This window comes from Sinocyclocheilus anshuiensis, unplaced genomic scaffold, assembly GCF_001515605.1.
Source record: "Sinocyclocheilus anshuiensis isolate Anshui unplaced genomic scaffold, SAMN03320099.WGS_v1.1 scaffold2129, whole genome shotgun sequence".
Classification (NCBI taxonomy): domain Eukaryota; kingdom Metazoa; phylum Chordata; class Actinopteri; order Cypriniformes; family Cyprinidae; genus Sinocyclocheilus; species Sinocyclocheilus anshuiensis.
In genome coordinates, this window is record NW_015552540.1 from 423,475 (window position 1) to 445,470 (window position 21,996).

Below are 21,996 nucleotides of genomic sequence, written 5' to 3' on the forward strand. Positions count from 1 at the left end.
TTTTGTTCTAATAGTCAAGAGGAAAAGGAAAGCTGTGAAAAAAAATATTTCCAGGCTTTTCCACTGTGGCGTAGTATCCACTGAAAACACACTAGGATAATTTGTTAGAATGTTTTGATTAATAATGAATGCCCACTTGTGTTTGAATTCAGATCTTGCAGCCTACAGGACCCTCTCGATCTGTGGCTCGACCTTTGGAGCTGTCTCAGCCAGTGGCTGGTGATCCTGAAACACTCCGTCAAGAGCTTGAATGTGTCCGCAGACAGCAAGAGGCTGCACAAGAGGAGGTGGGCCGCCTCCAAAAGGTTCTAGCATGCAAGTCTCAGGAGTGTGAGGAGCTGACTAGGAAGTGTGAGACCACCAAACACGAATCGGATCAGCAGATACACGAGCTGGAGGAAGCCATGGGAGATGTGCAGAAGCGAATGATAGACTCTGAAGCAAAGGTGAAACAGCTTCAGGCTCATGTGGTGGCGGTAAAGGAGCATCTCAATAACCAAGTTGTTGATGACCTCAAAGCACAGCTGAATGAGGTGAAGGCAAAGTATGAGGGTGCTTCTGCTGAGGTTGGACGGGTCAGGAACCATTTAAAGCAGAGTGAGAAAGCTTTGGAGGAGTACAAGAAAAGTGAAGGGCTTCTGGCTGTGGAGGTTGAGAGGCTCACTGCAGAGCTGAGTGCAATGCGGGAGGACCATAAAAACATGGAGGAGACACTTTTAAACATGGAGGGTCAAGTGAAGACGGCAGATACCAGGTTGACCTCAATGGTTCCTGGAGAGAAGTTTGACAACATGAAGAACCTCCTTACCAATGCTGTAGATGAGAAGGAGCTACAGCTGGCTGAGTTAAGGGAAGATTATGACCGTGTGCTGGAGGAAGTGGCAGAGCTCCACCGTGCAATGGACGACCGACAAACGGTCCCCCTGCAAGAGCACGAGCGAGTCCGGGCTGCTCTGGAGGAGCAAAGCTCAACCCTGAAGAAGAAACTTGCAGATGTCACTGCAAAGTGTCAGTCATTGATATGTGAAGTGGAGGAAGGTGAGGATGAGAGAGAACTGCTCAGAGAAGAGCTGCAGGAGCTCAGCAACAATATGAAGACCAAGTTTGTGACTTTGGAAAACCATGAGGAGGTGAAGAGGTCGATGGGACTCGCTGTGGAGGAGTTGAGGGGTAGGTTAGCAGAGGAGACTGAGAAGAGAAAACAGGCTGAAGAGCAGCTACAGAGGCTGCAGGAGGAGAAGACCTCTCTTTATGAGAACATTGCCAATCTGAGGAGCATGTACATCCCTTGTGAACGTTATGAGAGCGAGATGGCTGCATTCACGGAACGCAACACAGAACTGGAAAGAGATCTTAATAGCCTTCACGATCAATACCAGGAGAAAGTCAATGAACTTGAGATTTTGGCAGCTGAAAAATCATCACTGAAGCAGAGCTTTGACATTGAGTTTGTCACAAAGAATGAGCATGAGAGAGTGCAGACAGAGTTAAATGAGGCTTTGGAGAAAGCGAAGATTGAAATCGCAAAGTTGAGGGATGATTATAGAGTTTGGGACGAGGAGTTACAGAAGGCGAAAGAAGGAAATGCTACGTTGAAGGAGGAGTTTGAGAATGTGCAGGCCAAGTTAGAAAATGACTATATCAGCCTTGTGGAACATGAGATCTCGAAAAGCACAATGAGCAAAGCTTTATCAGAAGCAGAGGGAAGAGCTCAAGATGCCTACTCCAAGTACCAGTGTGCTCAAGAGAGCGCATCAAAGCTCCATGAGGAAGTTGAAGCGCAGAAGAAAGAGTTGGATACTATTCAAGAGGCATTGCAGTTGAAGTTTGTTCCGTTGACCGCTATGGAGGAAAAAGAGGTGCATTTCAACACCGCTTTGAAGGACTTGGCAGAAAAACTTGCCGAAATGCAGGAGATGTACAATGACGAAAAGACCACCGGGGAATGCCAAAGGCAGGAGAACGAAAAATTGAAAGATGAGATGGCATCTCTGCAGCAGAAACTTCAGTCCAGTGAGAAGTACAAAGAAGTGGAAGATCGCTGCAAGGGCCAGGTGGAGGAGCTGAGTCTGAAGTTGATGGAGCTGGAGCAGCATTATAAAGAGGTTACGATCCAGCGGGCCGAGCTAGAGGAGAAAAATGCATTGTGCAACTCTGAGATCCAGAGTCTCCAAAAGAAACTGAACTGTGAGTATATCCATCTGGAGCAGTTTGAGGCCATGCAGAGCTCTCTGAGTGGCAGCCTGCAGGAGGCGCAAAAGGAGTGCAAGTGCCTACATGAAGCTCATAGACTGGAAGTCCAGCGTGTTCATGAACTAGAGAAACATCTTCAGAGTAAGAGCTGTGATGAGGCCCAGTATAGCCAGGTTAGAGAGGCTCTGGAACGTGAGGTCAATGAGCTTCGCTTGGCACTGCGGGAGGAGGAAGAAACCAGTGCGCAGAGGGCTGAGGACGTAGCTACTCTGCAGACTGAGCTTCTCAGAGCCACACACGCTCTGGATGACCTCCGCGGCCATGAAGAGCAGGTGACCGAGCTCAGAGCTGAAAAGCAGAAGTTGGAGGAGGAGGTGCATGAACTTGGCGATCGGCTTTCAGGACTGGATGAGCAATATGAGGACCTATACAGGGAAACGACTCGGGCTAGGGAGGGTGAAAAGAGGGCGAGAACAGAAACCGAGGCCTTGCAGGTAAAGAGTGCCTCTATTGAGAAGGAGATCAGAGATCTGAAGGAGAGATACGAGGAATCGATGAGCACCATTGGAGAACTGCAGCAGAGGATTCAGGCATCCACAGAGCAGACTGAGCTTAAAGACAAAAGGGTGAGACTGTTATATACTAATTTGTTACGTGGAAGAGCTTTTTCGATAAGTGCATGATATTTTGTCTGGTTATAAGCGAGGTGTTCTTCGTTTCAGATCACAGACCTGTTGGCAGATGTTGAAAGGCTGAAACAGGCTCTGAATGGCTTATCCCAGCTGGCTTATGCTGGCAACACGCCCAACAAGAGCTGATATTTTGTCTGGTTATAAGCGAGGTGTTCTTCGTTTCAGATCACAGACCTGTTGACAGATGTTGAAAGGCTGAAACAGGCTCTGAATGGCTTATCCCAGCTGGCTTATGCTGGCAACACGCCCAACAAGAGACAGACTCAACACATTGACACACTCCAAGCCCAGGTCAAGAGCCTCCAGCAGCAGCTGGCTGTGAGTAGCTCTGTGCACATGCACATACCGCTGGATTATTTTGTTCGTAATTGCCCACAAATATGACATGTTGTCACCTTGGACTAAATAATACAATCACTTACTGACTGACTTGCATTCATGATAGATTCTAGAGCCTTCTGCCCTATAATTTAAAAAAGTTGTAGTAAGAAACTGGGACTGATAGAATGGCTTCCAAGATTTGGTGTTATTCTGAATTAAATGGTCTGTTTTACTTAAGCGCTATAGTATATGTGTAATTTTTGTCCAATAATGTGTTTCATTGAAATACATTTTAAATTTCAAAAGAATGCACTGTAATTTTGTTAATGCTTTTGAAAGAAGAAATTTGCGAAATATTATTACAATTTAAATAACTATTTTAATACATTTGAAAATTTCATTTATTGTGATGTCAAAGCTGAATTTTCAAACTCATGGACCATCTAACCTTGCAAGACCTTATTATCTGAAACTTGTAAAACACTGTGCAATATGTCTTGTCTTTTTTTTTTAATCTAAACAGGATGCTGAGAGGCAACATAGAGAAGTGGTTTCAATTTATCGAACTCATCTTCTCAGTGCAGCACAGGTAATTGTGTGTGAATGTGAGTTGAGTGTGAAGGGGTTTTTTTCTTTTTCTTTTCTGCAGTAGCAGTTCCTTCTGTTTTGCTCCTATGTCAAGGTCATTTATTGAAACCTCTTAGGTATGCTATAGCGTATGGTTTTCTTTGTACCATAGATGACATGCAGAGATCAACAGTGCGGTTTTATTGAGACACTGTGATAGTATACGGGTCATAGCCTGTAGTTGCATAGAAGTTTCTGGAAGCAATTCTAAAGGTGGATATATCCTCACTAAATACCGGTCACTTCTTTTCTTTCAGGGTCACATGGATGAAGATGTCCAAGCTGCCTTATTGCAGATCATTCGAATGAGACAAGGTTTTGTGTGTTGAACTCAGCACACTGAGACTACACTGACTCCAATTCATCATTCACACAGTAACCTCCCGTTCAGCTTAGTGCGGTTTGATACGGCTCTGGAATACTTCAGTCAGAAAGTCACATATTGCAACATTTTGACCTGTCCTGATTAGGTTGAGTGTTGTAAGCACTAACATTGTGTATCTATAACATAGATTTGCTTAGTGACAGTACTAGATATAGCAGTAAGGATAGTTATACTTATCCAAAAACATAAATCATAAACATGAGAGGCAATGGATAATGATTTATTCACAAATAAGCATACTGGCTTAACTAGGTACACTATTGCTACATGCTATAGAGATGATGGAAAGTGCAGATTGCTGTAAAGATGTAAACTGCACATTCAGTGATTGAGTCTCATGTACCCCCTTATTTCATGTTGAAATAACCTAACTACAGTTTAAAGAAGAACGTTCCCTCCCTCCACTTTTATAGCCTTGATCAGAGCTACATGTACAGTGTATTAACGAGGGACGAGAGATTTTAACCTTCTGTTCTTAGTCCAGCATTATTGTATCCTCAGCAGTGGTTACAGTAATATTCTGGTTGGAGGAAGTAGATCTTTCAACACTAGGGAAACTAGCTTCCAGGCTTTAGTGGAGTGGTGGGCACAGAGGCACATTCTGGGCAGACAATAGTAATATTACATGTAAGTTAATGCACATATAGTATACAGTAAGAGCACAGTTGTTTTGGAGGGTCCTAGAATTGTTATGGTCCAAAGTCATCATAAAAGATCAGAGCACACAACTGCAGCTTCTTCGTACGCTTATCTTTTGCAGTTTTGCCCATGTCAATACACTGGATCGTTTGTTCCAAATACGTGTGATGTATTTGAGTCAGTGGGTGTCTATTGGGTTGGGTGATTTAGGGTGGAGTAGTTGTTTTACTGAAGTGTTTATGTAAAATTGCTTTGCTTCTGCAGTGACAGCATCAGACTGCGTCTCATGAGCGAAGCGTTTAACACCGAGTACTTTCATAACACTCTATCCCTCATGGTTCTGTATCCTGGCTGATATCGCCATCTAGTGGTGTGACTTGGCTGGCCAAGTTTGATGTGTGGTTTTCTGTAGGAGAATGTGATGCATTTAGGAATTCTCCCTTTTGATGCTTCCCAAATCTGATATATCACCTTTTACATGGCTTTGTAATACTTTTGATTAATGAACAACACCATGTTTGTGGTAACTATTACAGAATTCAGCAGGACTGGAATGGAAAGGCACAATAATCTGTTCAGGTTTCAGAACATGACTGTAGACTGACATACTTTATATTTTGTGGATCTGTTTTTTTTTTTCTTCTTTATCTAAACTGTCAAATTATAATTTGAGTTTCCAATCAGATATTGTAAAATTGAGCACCCAACCATGGCTTTCCAGTATTGATTTTAATTTATTTAAAAAATACCACCGGCGCCGTGCCATTTGGTTTGATTGGTATTAACTGATGCTATTGGTTTTCTCTTTTGGGGATGACTAATTGTAACGGTTTCATTATTTATTAGTATTACATTCTAACTGTGCTCTTATGATTATCAGTTAGTCTGTGTTTTTCATTCATGGACATTTTCTTTCCTTTTGTTTTGAGTCTAACATCAATAAAAGTGCCTCTTTTAGACTAAACTGGCTCTGTGCAAATGAATAAGATTAATCCCAGCAGTCTCGGAGTGTCATGAAGTGAACCTTGCCTTTGCCAGACCATTCCAGCCTATCTCACTCTCCTTGAAGTGAACGCACATGTTGTTACTTTAAATCCAATTGAGGGCTCTTTTTTTCTCCTCATGTGGTTTGCATTGATTTGTACCTTAGCATTTAACTTACTTTTAAAACAAAATGAGATTTACAAATACGAAGAAAAGACAATATTTTTCTCCCCATAAAGGTCATAGTTATTACTATTTTAAGGTGAGTAAAAAATTTAATACTGCAACAGAATCAATGTTGTTTGCCTATCTTAGTTTCTGCAATATGCTTTGACCAGTCACTTTTCATCTATATCAACCACTATATTTCTAAAGCTCTAAACTTGTCCCACACCTGATTAATTTCACATTTTTGTATATGTGATTGCTGAAACGACAGCTCTCAGTTTGCCACTGACTCCCTCTCTTCCCCCTTCTCTTGCAGTCTCTTGTTTTTATGAGTCTGTTATTTGTGGCCTGCCCTGCATAAGCTGTTCTCAGCAATTATGGCAAATACAATTCAATCTGTTTGGAGCTTTCCCTTTAATCTCATTTCCAGGACCATAAGCAGAACCAGACATCCTCCCACCACTCCCCTCTCTTTGCCTTTTTCTCTACCATTAATCATGCCCATAAGGATCACAGTGTAACCCTGTCGTTTAGCTGGCCCCCTGGTAGGTGGGCAGACTTGGAGTGGGGGGATCAACCCTGTTTGTGTTGCTTTAATGTGGTTCGTTACTCAGTCGGTAGTCTTTGTGTCGTGATTCACGCTCACTTTGACCACAGAGCCCTCCAAGTGTCAGGCGAATAATTTGCTCCCTTGTTATCTGTGCTGCATGTCTATTTTTTTCTGTCTGTTTTGATTTTGTGTGCATTTGAAGTTTTCTTACCTTTCCTTTTAATAGTTTAATAACAAATGCAGATGTGCAACACATCCCGTTCTCATCAGTTTCACCCTCTTATCATCGGGTCTCCCATACGTCGTTCTGGCCGCGTTAGTAGCTTTTAAAAGAATGTCATGGAAAACCCCATCTTTTCTCATTAGCCACCCTGGATCGGTCACCTCTGCTCACCCCTTTAATGTTTTTGCAGAGGTCCCTGCACTTTGTTGCCTCAATAAAGTTCATTTATAGGATAACAGGGCTCTGGAGGACACATGGGGCTGATTTGGACTAGATGGATTCAACATGTCTCCTGCCCAGCTCCTCTCTGATCCTTGCCATGTGATCCATACCTCCCTGACCTCATCATCCATCATATAACACCTGGGATGAGGGAAAAAATGGTTGAAAAAATAAAAGAGACTCTTTTATTTTGTTGGATTTATTGGCTGGCCGCAGAAGAGTCCCGCTACCACCGCCAGTCCACGGATGGGTTTTTATGCACGAGAGAAGACACAATAGGGTTGTGTTCTGTACTTTAATGGTTTTACCTCCATTAAAGTGTTTGAGTTAAAAATAAACAGCCTTGTTTGAGTGGGTCGGCACATAGGCGGCGGAGGGTTGATTAGATCACACAGGTACAAAAATTTGATACTGTTGAGCACATTTCAAAGAGACTCCTAAACCGCGAGCTAATTTTGCAGGAGGGGGTGTTGTACTCCAAAGTTGAAATTTTAAACTGCACATTTAAATGGTTACATCTGAGCTCATTGTTGTTCTTTTTCCCTCATTAGCTCTTGGTTAACCACTAATGCCTTGTGTATCAACTCATTTTTATGTTCTCCCCCTTTTTCCGGTGAGGGCTCAAGAAACATGTGGTTGTCCTCTCTTCCAAGCTCAAGCTCTTAATAATCCCCAGGCTTCAATGGAAAATCTACTGCATTTCACATGTCTGCTAAGAGCTGACACATAGGGCTGTGTCCGTGGTTTAACAGAATAAGCTGATGGTTGGCTGCTTGGAAATAGTGCTGCAACTAATGTACTTTCTTGATTTTATAAAGGGTTTGGTTTTGACTGCTTTTCTTGCTCTGCGGTGTGGGCTTGTGGTTCTTTAAAGGCTTGTTAAGAGGTAAATTGAGGGGAAAGGTGAGGAGAGCATAATGTTTTCCTTTTTTGGCCATCTTTGTTATGCCTTCATTTTTTATTTTTTAAGGAACTCAACTGGTTGATGGTCCGAAGTCACTGGAGAAAATACTGGTTTACTTGATTCAGGTGGACCTAGAAGAATTTAGGGACTAGTTTGTAAGTCTTTATTTCAGGGATGCATTGATAATAAAAAGCTGATAATTATTTGGATGTTATGGCTGATAACCAATAAATGGCAGAGAATAAAAATTTAAATATACTATTTAATTTTATAAAATAGTAAGACACACACACAACTAAATTCAGTGAATCAACATTATAATGTGGAAGATGAAAGTGGATCTTCATTTTGAGATTGGCTGAGGATGACATTTTACAGTGTTTTTAAATTATTAGTATTATTAGCAAATGTAAGAAAAAATGGACAACAGTTCACAGTGGGGCAGTAACTTTCACAAAGGAAAACTTCTGTACCTTATTTGCTTGTGAAGGATGCATATTTGTGAGTAGAAATATGAAAATAGAGTAAATGAGGATGCACAATTAAATGCGTGATATCCAAGGTGCTTTCTTTTTAACTGTAACATTTGTTATTATTATCGAGGTTGAAAAACTTTTTGTACAGTTATTTTTGTGGAAATCATGTTTTTTTTCAGGATTCTTTGATGAACAGAAAGATCAAAAGAACAGAATTCATTTAAAATAGAAATCTTTGTAATGTAGTCTTAACTGTCACTTTTGATCAATATAATGTGTGCTAACTGAATACAAATATTAATCTCACTGATCCCAAATTATTGAATGGTATATTTCATGCACGCACAAAATGCATAAAAATCTCAATATGTTGTTCAGTATACTATATATACTGCTATATTGCTTATGGTAACCATAGGCTGCCAATTATTGCTCCACTGTAATATATAATTTTTAGTTGCTTTTATTGCACAATCGTGTTTTTGAACTAATTAACCATTCTTGCTGATCTTCAAGTGATTTGCTTAAGCTTGTCTTTTCTTTTTGCACCCAGCTTTCAGTGTTTGCTTCCTTCATTTCATACCAGCAGCGGGGTGAAGGTGCGGCTTTGGAGGTGTTTGAAATGTTTAATGTTCCTGAAGAGTTTCCTGCTAGCAGAACATAAGGTATTAGTTTATTCATTACTCATTAGGCTCACAGTCAAAGTGCTTTAGGCCAATTCAGGGTTGTGACTGTCGATCATTAGCGCTGAAAATGTGCATTTGTTAGACAAAGCCGCAGTCACACAATCCAATTAAGACATGAAAGCCCCCGTCTCCTAGGAAGGAATTCACAATACATAAACAGGTTGTAAAGTGGAAAATTACATCTGCATTTGTTTCTTTCCTTGAAATGCAGCCACATTTGGTAAACTTTAACAAACCCTTGTTGAACACGTTAGAAGTAAAAAGGAAAGCTCAAATTAATTCCATGTGTTTTGAGAGCTGCACAGGGGTTTATTTTAGTTCTGAGTTAAAGGCACAATCTTGCCTACATCTTTGATAAGTGAGAGTTTGGTAGATTTTAACAAGCAAGAACGTTCTAATCACTTTGAATATCATTTTTACCAAATTTACCTTGAAATGTCAGACTTAAAAAACACACTACCTGCTTTTATATACCAGAAGTTGAACAGAAATTCATTACTTAAAGTGTCTCTAATCAAGGACAGGCTCTTTTGATGTTGCCATGAGTGTGTAAGTATAACATGCCTTCAGCTTGCTGTCCTGGATGTTAATTAAAATAGCTTTTTCCCTCTTCTTATAAGGGAAGGTATTGGATTAATGACTTTAAATGTCCTCTAAATCTCTCTAATCTTCCTCCTTTCATCTGCAGCTTTTGCAGGTTTGTGTTGCTGTGATTTGCTTGCATCATCTGCCTTTGATTGCACCTTAATGATCGCAGTTCACCCTGGATGCAAATCCCTCGAATAACTGTTTCCGGATGCTTGCAGGTGTTAGATCCAGTGGGGAACAGTGACTGTTCCGTCCAGCCTTTCATGCCTCTGGCTTTCAGAGAGCCAGTTCTACCTTTCACAAACAAAAGGAAATATTTATGATCCATCTACACAACAAACGTCTGAATCCTGAATGTCACGGCCCACAGAGAGAGTCAGCGGTCTGGCAAATCATGTAAGGCGCATTGAATGAGTGCACTGCACAGGAATGGTCCGATCAGATGTGCTGATGAACAATGAAGATCATGACGATCATCACAAATTCTGTTTAACACAAACATTTATAAGATGTGTACCTTTAGTCATGTAACAGCTTGTCACTGTAAAAGTATCCTTAAAGGGACGCCGTTATACCTGATCTACCCCTAGGTGCATATTAGTACCTTTTGAGTAGTAAAATGTTTCCTCAAGAATGGAAAGAGAGCAATGCAGATGCATTTGAGTGAATGTGAAAGTTCGTATATACATAAGAACTCCCTGCTTATCAGTCTCTGTCATTTGCATAAGAGTTTTACTCTCATTTTCATCCAAGTCATATTAGGAGAATTCATGATTAAATTCTTTCTGCTCCACCAATCGCATCACAAATGGTAGATAAATGCAAGCGTTTCAGATGCTGTGGAGAGACCAGAGAGACTCTGCTTCTGAATTTGTAGCTTTTGATGTACGCTTTCTGTGGTTTTGGATGCAGTTCTGACAGGTATTGTCCCTGAGGCGAAGGATTATCTGAGGCCTCCTCACAAAACAGACCAAAACAAGTTATCAGAGGACTTGTAAGCCCCTTCGTGGAGAGTTCGACATAAATTATTCTAGCCTTGCAGATGTTCTGAGATCAAAATCTGCATGAATTTATGCCATTGGCAGCGAGTCTCACTTCTTATTAGTTTTCATGTTGCATGCTGGAGCAGCCGCGATGCTGGGGCTTTTACAGGGGTCATAAATCTGGGTCTGTCATCATCTCAACCACTTTGGTAGAGATTATTTCACTCCGCTAATAAAGCAACTCCCGCTCGACATTACAAATGCCTGCAGGTTAACAACCTTGGCAGCCGTGCGATCTCGGCGCTAGCTCGCTCTTCAGAGGCTTTGTGAGCTGGGAAAGAAATAGAAGCCCAGATATAATGGAGACCCTAATGGATCCCAGGTGGTTGTTAGATCCCGACCCCACCTGATATTTTCCTTCTCAGAAGGGAAGAACCTGGGTCAACCTGCCTCAAGTGTTTGGAATTTTATTGTTCGTTTAGTCTCTCTTTGATGTTGCTGCATACCAAAGCTTACATTTCTGCTTTGTTCAGGAATGGTCCAATTTCCTATTTTTTGGTAAAATGTCATAGCTCACATTCTTCAACATGATTGAATAGTTCAATAGCTGCATTTGATGTTATTCTCTCCTGGGGGTGCACAGTTGAACATGTGCGTTTCCAGTGGAAATGGTCTCAGCATGGTTACAATGGCGCCATTAGTGGAGTTCATAGAATTAACTTGAATAACTTCATAGAATTAACTTAATGGAGCCAATCAGTGTTTTTGTGTAATAGGTGCTAAACTTATTGTATGTTCTTCAACCCTTTCTTCTACATATTAGAGTGTGCTTTGTTCCTTTTGTAAGGTAGGTTGTCCATTCTGGCTATAGTTTTTCTATTAATCTAAAAAGAACAACAGAATTAATGAATAATAGTGTACTGCTGTCTGCATACTGTACATTGGCTACAAATAGTATGTGAAACAGTTCTACAGCAGACTTATGACCACATTGTTGCTGCAAATGCTTCCCAGTTATTCTAGATAAAAAAAAAGGTTAAACAATTTTGCCTGATAAAAAAAAATTAAGAAGTTTAAAAGTGACAGATGATTCTAGTTAATTCATCATTTTGAGAACGTAAGAAAAAGTCAAGTGCATTGCATTTGGGGATTCAGTATTCATTGCATTATTAGCCTTGGTTGTCGTCTCCCTGATGCCGATTAGGTACATTCTCAGAAAAAAATGGAACAAAGCTATCACTGTGGTGGTACCCTACAAAAGCTACAGTAAATTGTATATCTTTGTACCTTATTTACCCAAAAATGCTACATTAGTACCCTAAAAGTGCATATTAATATTTTAAAAGTAAATATTAGTGCCTAAAGTGTACATATAAGCACCTTTTGAAAGGGTACGCAGTGACAGTTTTTTTTTTTTTTTGCCAGAGTTTGAGTCAGTTTTGATACATTGGACGAAGGCTTTTATCATTTAACCTATAGGTGATTACTAATGTAATTATATGAAAATGTTACATTATGCTTTGCTGAGGATCAAGACAATATTCCCTACTATCTTCTTTACTCTTTGCCCTGTTTACAGAGCCATTAGCAGCTTGCATCGGATGCTAAGTTTTCATAGTCATCTGAGCCCTGCATAGCAGATTTGATTTGTCTGTCTATACCAATTGTATCGAATAAACAGTCATTGAGGTCATTTTTTTACAAAATGATGAGAACGGTTTCATTCATTTCATAACACACTTGAAATTTTGTCAGTGTCACTCTCTCTTCATTTTAAAGGAGTTTAATGCTGATACAGTGCAGGATCGGTACAGAGTCGCTGTATTGCATATCGTATAAAATTCATTTGAGAACATTTGTTGTTGACTGAAGCAGTATCCTGTAGTAAATTAGGATGCTTATGCAACCACTCCAACATCTTGTCAGCCTCAGGGGATGACAATGATTATTCAAATGTGAGTTTAAGCACTGGCATACATGTATGATCCTGTTGCCAGTCTTTTTCTAACAGAAGGAAAATTCTGTAGAAAACAGATTTTAATCTTGTGTGCTTCCATCTCTTGTCATTCTTGGCTCTCTTTGCACCATTCGTATATTTTCTGACAGTGGCTATTGAACTACATTTATTTTATTCTGTTCTCTGTCCTCAGATCAACCCATCAGGTAGGTGTGAAGATGGGCAGGTCCATCCACATGATACTCAATGCTACATAACACTTCAGACTACATGGATGGAGAACAGTGCTCTTGGGACCAGCATGTAGAATTATCCAACCAAAAAGAGTTTTGTGCAGTTTTAGGTATGAATATTTATGACTGTGAATAGTGGAGTATCATTTAAAGGCAAGTGAGGGTCCAGTTTAACATCCAGCTGGAAGTGGAAGCTACATTTGGATTATGTAGAGAAAGAGAAACCACATCTAAAAACTACTGATTTGCTCTTTTTTTTTTTTTTTACACAACTTTTACATTGGATCCAGACATGTCTAACATGACCTCATGTAACCTTGTTTTCAAAGAGCATTAAGGGAGTCTTGAGGGGGCGGAAAATATATTTTTAATTAAGACAAAATTTAATTTTTTTTTTAATTTGTTTTTTTTACTTTAGATTGATAAGACAAATTCTGATAGTTACTACTAAAAAAACCCAAAATAAATTATTTAAGCCCTCATTCATATAATTGGATTGTTGTTGTATAAAAAGGTACATGCAAATATGTTTCTGAAAGAAAGGTTTGTTCAGTAATAAAGGATCATAATCAAGGCCAATAATCAACTTTAGTATGATTTACAAAAACAAAAAGTACAATGTAATCATAGCTCTGAGGGATCATGATATCACAGTATGTAAAAGTGGGTCTTCCAGATTATAGTAAATATTTTGAGACATTTAATAGGAGATGCCATTTAGTACAGTTAATTTGCTTGGTTTAATAAAGTGTTTAGTTTGAGGACATCAAAAGTATTGTGAAGGGACAAAAAAAATACAATGTTACAAAAGTTGGATAAAATCAGTGATGGCAGCTCCTCAAGCCCCAAGGAATGTTTCAACTAGTTTTTAATGCATGTTTGGAGACTATTTAGCGCAGACATTTGGTTTTAACGGATGTGTTCAATAACAAAACAGGATCCAGTATCAGATTGTTCCGGTCAAGAGTGAGTGTTTGGCTTATATTTCAGGGTTGACGTAAGTACAAAGAATATTGCTTTAATTGACTCAAGCCTCTCTTTCAACACTCCGTATAAGGATGTTTTAAAAGTGTGTTGTTTATTAGGAATACCAACTTACTATTTAAAAAAGTATGGCTGTGATGCAGAAGGCTGCCATTTCGCCTTGTTGGAAAGAGATAGAGGACAATTGCCTATTAAATGGGCAAAAGGTCAAAAGCTGATTGTTGTAACTAAATTCCAGTTTATTGCAAGTCCCTTAGCACTCACTGGAAATAGTTGGCCTGTAAAACTTAACGACTCCTTGCCCAGTCTCTGCACAAGTTTGTGTAATCATAGAAAATGTATTATCAGAACCATATGTTGTGCACATATCATTCATCCTTTGACTGAACTGTTAACATTTGCATCTTTAATAAAACTTTATTTTTATTCCATCTGCTTTATAAAGATTCGTTGCAAAAAGGAGCTTCACACATATACAAACGATGGGTCTCATTCACTAACCAGGTGTATGAGCTTATATATCTGCGTGTAAAATCTGTTCACAGAGAGATCATAATTCAACAATGCATTTGCATTAAAGGGGTCATATGATGCGATTTCAATTTTTCCTTTCTCTTTGGAGTGTTACAAGCTCTTGGTGCATAAAGAAGATCTGTAAAGTTGCAAAGACTAAAGTCTCAAATCCAAAGAGATATTCTTTATAAAAGTTGAGTCAGCCACACCTTCCTAAAACGGCTCGTTCTAACACGCCCCCACATATCTACATCACTATGTGGGAAGATTTGCATAACACCGCCCAAATGTTCACGCAAAGAAAGAAGGCGTAACTTTTATCACCGGACGCTCCTTCGTCGAATCCACCGGCCGCGCTGTTCTCAAGGCCACCGGCCTCCGCTCACTCAAGTCCGCAGTGTGTGACTCTGTGTGACGCATTTTATGGAAGACTGTTTCCTGAACCTGCAGAGTAGCATACAATGGGTCTGTGCACAAAGGCTGTTTCTATAAAGTGGGGCAGTTCCAACTTTGCAAGGACAGTCTGGCGCTTCTGACTCACAGCCCACAGCACACCTTGCTTTTCAGACCGATGAGCTTTGTAAAAATTGACGTGTTTCAGAAAGGCGGGGCATAGAGAAGAAACAATAATGTACAGTATGTGGAAAATAATGTTTTTTTTAACCTTAAACTGCATAAACACATTTCATTACACCAAATACACAAAATAATGTTCTTTTTAGCAAGATCATATGACCCCTTTAAAATTTATTCTAAATTTATAATTGCGTGTAGTCGACATAAAAACGGTTTATTGTGTTGTAACCGGTTTTGTGGAGTGTCCACTTGCTGCGCCTGTTCTCACGTGAGTTTTATGGAAAGCTCTTATATGGACATCATTTGGGCACGTTTTATACAAATGACATGTTGTGGAATTGCTCTCCGTCATTCAGAACCCAGAGTCGTTAATATTAAAACAAAGGTAAGAACAAAGGTGTGTATGAACCTCTCGTAAATCCAGCAAGAGAATTCTGCGTAAGAAATATCTTTCTGTGAACATAAATATGCAAATACTATGAAATTATTAACGAATAAGGCCCCAAGTGTTTGCTCTTTGTATTCAGCCATCTCATTTTAATGTGACTCAATCTGCAACTCTCTGAGAACCACGAGTGTGTTGTTCACAATGGCAAAATCCTCAAACTCTGCCCCACCCTGAACTTTAAGCAGACCACAGACATTTGTTTTCTAAGGCCTTTCCTGCTTCTCTGCGTCAATTGGTAGCACGCTGTTCTCTTCCTCTCTCTGTCATCTTCCCTCCCTCTACCCATTCCTCTTTTCCTTCCACCATTACACTCTCACCCTGGACTTCATCTTTGCTCTAAAAGCCCCAAGTTCTCTTCACTGGCCTGTGGTCAGACCCGAGAGTGCTGGTCACAGTAACCACCCTCAAAGCAAAAGCACCATTTCCTCTTTACCAAACCACACCAACCTCTACTAGTCTTGTGACACAACATTTAACATAACACTTGCCGGCCAAGCCAGAGATGCTTTGCGGACAGAACCTCATACTCTATTGGCCATTAACGTCCCTGAAAATCAATGTTGTTCTATTAATTTTCAGAAGTGCGTTTGGTCTGGTTGTACTCACTGGTTTGGGTCAGTCAGCCTGACTGTGTTATGTGGTTTGTAAGAAGCAGCAGTAGGTCTGCGTGCATGCGGAAATGGAGGATGTGTTTAAAGATGCCCCCACGGTGCACTGCGGCTGGTTGGATAACAGATTTAATGTAATGGTTTGTGTAGGAGGCCTCTGGGCGGCCAGCCCAGGCAGGGGAGACAATTAGACTGGCCCCCCATCTCAACATGATTTCCTGAGGGCAAGTGCAGTGTGTGAGTGTTTGTGTATATAAATAGTCCATATATATATATATATATATATATATATATGCATATGAGAGCTATATATTTGGGTATAAGAGATGGAGTAATGGACAAATGTGTGGAATATGTCATTGCTGAAAAACCTTGAGTGTTCATTGGGGAGATTTATTTAATATCCCTCTTTCCCCTCTAGCCACAATCCCCTCATTGCAATATCCTGCAAAAGGGGGGAAAACTGCGAAAGAGAAAAAAAACAGGAAGGATCAGGTCCCTCATTTCCCATTCTTGCAACATATTGCTTTTACATTCCCCTCTTCTGTTCCCATAGCTTTGAGAAGAGATGAACAAATGGCTGTAGCTTAAAACCATACAGAGACACACATCTTGCTGTTAGATGAGCATCGGCACAGAAATGCCTGTTTTATTGTTTTAAATGGGACACAGACATATAATAAAATCAAAACCAATGGCACTGCATTTGATGTCACAGGATGGATTTGCTAAGAAACTATTTCTCTGTGCTGGATCTCAGCCTTCAAATTCTATGAAAGTGTAAATACACTGAATGAAGCTGAATGTTGTGTAGCATCTTGTGATTTTAGAAATATAAAATAGAGGACTAACCTCTCTTCTTTTTAAATAATTTTTAGCTACACTCCTAAACCGACTCCTTTGGGGATGTCAGTCATCCTCATTGAATATTCGTTTCCTTTCAGTCTCTCAGAGTTTTTGTTTCTGCAGTGATCAGCCCAGATTGAAGTCTCATTGAGTTTATTCATTTAAAAAACACCTGTATTGCATCTTACTATCAAACAGGACACATTTCACATTTCCTTTTAATATTACTATACAGGATGAAAGTTCACCTACCTTTTGGTTTCGATGACATTTGTGAAATTGAATGCTTTTGAGCTGGATCAATTGCTTTTGATGTTCTTGCTTATACTGAATCCATTAGATCCACTAGTGGTGCGTGAAAATTTCTGAAACCAAAAATATTTGGATGAAATGGCAAAAAAAAAAAAAAAGAATATTCAGTTTGGCCACATTCGTTTTGGAGGACCGAAATCATTGACTGAAATAGTGACATTTAATTAGTGGTTCTCTGGTAATGCATTTTGACTGTTGTTGCATATATGCTATGCACACAATGTGAACAAGCCACAACAGGTAAACATGTCAGCAGTGTGAATGCACTACTCCACAACTAAAAATAATGGTGGAGTAGCAATATGCAAATTTTGTTTCGACTGAAATATCGAGAGCCGGCTTGTAGCTGAAGAACTTCACTATGACTGCTGTAATTTATCAACTGAGAGCACAACACCCCGAACAGTTATCCAAACTTAATTGCTGAAACCTTATTTTTTTTAGTGTCAATTTCAGCTAAAATGGCATTTCGGTTTTGTAAAAAAGTTAATTTTGCTGCATTACTAAGATTTGCCTGTGTCAGATCGCCCTCACCCATAATTTAGATACCAGCCTACTCTATTGAATTTCTTGTTTGAAAGCGAAACAGTGCACATGATCGTGAGAAGCTCTTTGTGTATCTTATACATCTACGATAGGGCTAGGTGATTAACATTATCATATCGAGATCAAGATAAAATTGATGTTGATATCAATGATGACAACAATTACTCAATATGGTGGAAATACACTCACCAGTTAGTCAACCAGCAGCAAGTCTCTGCATATTGCTAATAAGTCTGCATGTTCTGTGAAGAATGATGCGGTTTTGTTTACTACACTACAACTTAAACACACGTGACGCTCACAGTGCTTTCAGTGCCTGCCATCTCACTATATGGAGGACAGTCCATCTGAACTTTATCACCAGAACTGTTCTAAGAGTCGCTTCACAAGATTTTCACAGTTTTATGTGAGAAAAATTACCGTCAAATACACACTGGAGCTGAAAGATCTTCACATCAAACCTACAAAATAAAAGTTCAGTTTAACGTGAAGAAAATATTACTATCATATACTGTTATTGTATATAGGTCTGTTATACAGCATCTTATTTATACTATAAAGTTTTGTTGTAATTGTTGTCATTAGACACCATTTTTGCTGATAAATTGTTATTAAATCGAAAAACACAGAATTTAGGGACGTCATGGGGCCCTAAATTAAAAGGTATGGATTTAGTAGTGAACAAGTTGTTTTCGCATTCATCCTCAAGGTCTAACAAACATGTGGAAAGCATTCAATGTAATTGAGTATCGTGATATCGAGTGGTATGGAAAATGAGAATACTTTTGGCTCTATCGCCCAGCAGTCCTGAGCTGCATAGACATGATTGTGCATTCACAAGGCCACTCATTGCTGTTAGATTTGACACTTCTCTTTTTGAAGTCATATGAAATGATCAAGATGATAAAACCATGATACTACAGAGCCTGATCCAGACTTCCTGTCCTGTTCCCCCAAAGCCCACCCATCTCAGCTGGAACGGGGGTCACCCTGCCAGCATAGCTCCCCTCTCCCCCATCCTCCTGAAAGCTCATTATCTTGTTAACACTACATTTATCTGACAAGACAAAAGGGAGTGAGTGACCCAGCCACCATTAAAGATTAATAGAAAGGCATAAAAAGGGAAGGGAGTGATGGAGAAAGACTGGGCCTTAACCAGGCTTTTCTTTTTAAAGAGTGAGATGGCTGTGACAGGATTATTAATCAGAACGGGGGGAAGATAAGACCTCCTTTGCAGCTCCCTCACTTAGAGTCTTTAGTTAGCACTCCTGCAAAGCATGAACAGGTCAGAAAGAGTAAAACTAATTGGCTCTACCAGGTTTTGAATAACAATGAGCAAGGGCCCAATTATAAAATCACTCTGATTTTTACATCGGGGAAGGGGGAGACAGTGCAAGACTAGATTTTTCTATAATGTGTGAGGAAAATGGAATATTAAATTGGAGACGGGGAGACAGAGGGAGACTAATACTTTGGGAGAAGAATGGGAGCAGGAGACATCAGACTCTGTGCAGAGGGATAGAGAGAGAAAGAGCATGTGAGCACTGTCTCTGTCTCTCCTGTTCCCTCAAAGCAGGGCTATTAATGAAATTTATAAATCATTGGTGATATAAATTTTAATCGAGGGCTGGTGGAAAACAGTAGAGGTCTCTGAAGATAGCTTCAGCTCATTTGAAATTCCATTTGCATTAAAGATTCACATAACACTGAAAGATTTGAGGGAAATCTTTTCTTTTTTATATCTTCCCTTCATTCATTAGTAATGATTCCTTTTTCCTTTTCCACTACGACATGAGGGTTTTCAAAATCAGCGTCTTTTCATAACAAATGCCTTCCGCATTTCCCACTCTCTGTGTCCTGTGTGTGTGTATCATCATCCTATGCTCCGCATGAAGCGAGATGAAGACCAGAAGTCAGCTGAAAGGGGAATCATTTGTTTTTACTGAAAACTAATATTCAAATTTGTTTGAATGCTCTTTTGTAATTAACACCCACTAATGATATCTTTCTAATTATGATCACTTAAGAAAATTGGTTAGCGCTGTTTCTTTATCTGTCACGAGCTCGCACTTGTTTGAGGTTTCTAATTAGCTAATTAATAGTGGCATTTTGATTGGAATATTGTTTGTTTTGCTGAGGTATGAGCCTGTTCTATTTGTCTGCTTGAAGGCTGAGACGTCTTGTTGCATAATTCATGGCATGCTCCGCCAACAGACAGCATTGCCATTTAAATTATGAACACATTAGTGAAATGCTAACCCTCCCTGACTGCCTGTGGCAACTGAGAGATAGCAAGAGAGAAATAAATGAATTTCCCACTGCTCATTACTTTACCTGTGATAATAGGGGGATGGGAGGGGGGGGTGGAAGGAGCGTGTCGAAGGCTTTAATGTGTAACATTAGATATGTAGAGATTTGTGGTTGTTGTATATAGAGTCATCATCCTAAGCTCCGCATGAAGCGAGATGAAGACCAGAAGTCAGCTGAAAGGGGAATCCTTTGTTTTTACTGAAAACTAATATTCAAATTAGTTTGAATGCTCTTTTGTAATTAACACCCACTAATGATATCTTTCTAATTATGATCACTTAAGAAAATTGGTTAGCGCTGTTTCTTTATCTGTCACGAGCTCGCACTTGTTTGAGGTTTCTAATTAGCTAATTAATAGTGGCATTTTGATTGGAATATTGTTTGTTTTGCTGAGGTATGAGCCTGTTCTATTTGTCTGCTTGAAGGCTGAGACGTCTTGTTGCATAATTCATGGCATGCTCCGCCAACAGACAGCATTGCCATTTAAATTATGAACACATTAGTGAAATGCTAACCCTCCCTGACTGCCTGTGGCAACTGAGAGATAGCAAGAGAGAAATAAATGAATTTCCCACTGCTCATTACTTTACCTGTGATAATAGGGGGATGGGAGGGGGGGGTGGAAGGAGCGTGTCGAAGGCTTTAATGTGTAACATTAGATATGTAGAGATTTGTGGTTGTTGTATATAGAGCCTACCTTTTAATGCCATATTCTTTTTTCTATTCACTCAAGAGCAGAGATGCTATGGGCAGGAAAGATCTTCTTTGGGCTGGTTCACAAAGAAAAAAAAAATTCCAGACCCCAGACTTTTGAACCGTACATACAGTATATGCTACTCAAAAAGTCAGTAAGATTTCTTTCTTTTTTTTTTTTTTAAGAGAGAAAGTAAAAAAAAGAAATTATTTTGCTCAGCAAGGATACATTAAATTGTTCAAAAGTGACAGTAAAGACAGTTACAGAAAATCAATTTCAAATAAATGCTAATAAATTGAACTTACTATTGATCAAATAATCTTGAATAAGAATAATTAGTTTTTTTCCCCACAAAAAATATTAAGCTGCAAACTATTTTCAACATTGATAATAATAAGAAAAGTTTTATCATCAAATCAGCACGTTGGAGTGATTTCTGAAGAATCATGTGACACGAAAGACTGGCGTAATGGCTGCTGAAAATGTAGCTTTGCCATCACAGGAATAAAATAAATTGTAAAAAATATTAAAATTGAAAACGGTTATATGTGACACTGGACCACAAAACCAGTCAAAAGGCTCAATTTCTCGGTTTGTTAGGATAGGACAATATTTGGCTGAGATACAACTATTTGAAAATCTGGAATCTGAGAGTGCAAAAAAAAAATCAAAATATTGAGAAAATCGCCTTTAAATTCGTCCAAATGAAGTTCTTAGCAATGCATATTACTAATCAAAAATTAAGTTTTGATACATTTACGGTAGGAAATTTACAAAATATCTTCATGGAACATGATCTTTACTTAATATCCTAATGATTTTTGGCATAAAAGAAAAATCGATAATTTTGACCCATACAATGTTTTTTTGGCTATTGCTACAAATATACCCCATCGACTTAAGGCTGGTTTTGTGCTCCACAGTCACATATGTTTTTTGGGGGCTCTATTGTATCTTTTTATGAGTGCCTAGCAGGCATTTTGAATTGTATTTATATGTTTTCAGTCTATTTTGCTTTTCTCTGCTCACCCATTATTGCTTATTCCTCATTTAATTTAATTCACCATATCTTTTTCTCTCTGTGTTTAGGAAATGTGTTTGGTTTGTGCTGCTTCTTGATTTCCAGCTTTTATATTTTTTGTTGACATGTGAATGCATGTGGTCTACAGGCCTGCTAAACACTGCAGTCATTTATCTTTATACTTTACAAAATGCCTCTACCAAAAATGTTGATCCTTACTTGCTGAAACAGCACAGCATGGACCCCCTGAATTAGCTCTGTGTTTATAAACAGATGGCTGTAGTTGCTCCATTAAAACTTGTGATGG

At 39.3% G+C, this 21,996-nt stretch overlaps 1 protein-coding gene across 1 annotated transcript in view; it reads left to right on the forward strand.

Annotated features, from left to right (window-relative positions):
• Positions 1-5,821, forward strand: part of LOC107663964 (uveal autoantigen with coiled-coil domains and ankyrin repeats protein-like) — a 44,305-nt gene extending 38,484 nt beyond the window's left edge. The window contains exons 16-19 of the mRNA XM_016454395.1: positions 153-2,819; positions 3,051-3,203; positions 3,730-3,795; positions 4,091-5,821. Of these exons, the coding sequence (XP_016309881.1) occupies positions 153-2,819; positions 3,051-3,203; positions 3,730-3,795; positions 4,091-4,162 (2,958 nt within the window). The 3' untranslated portion in view covers positions 4,163-5,821. The remainder of the gene's footprint in view (positions 1-152; positions 2,820-3,050; positions 3,204-3,729; positions 3,796-4,090) is intronic.
• Positions 5,822-21,996: the final 16,175 nt, after the last annotated feature.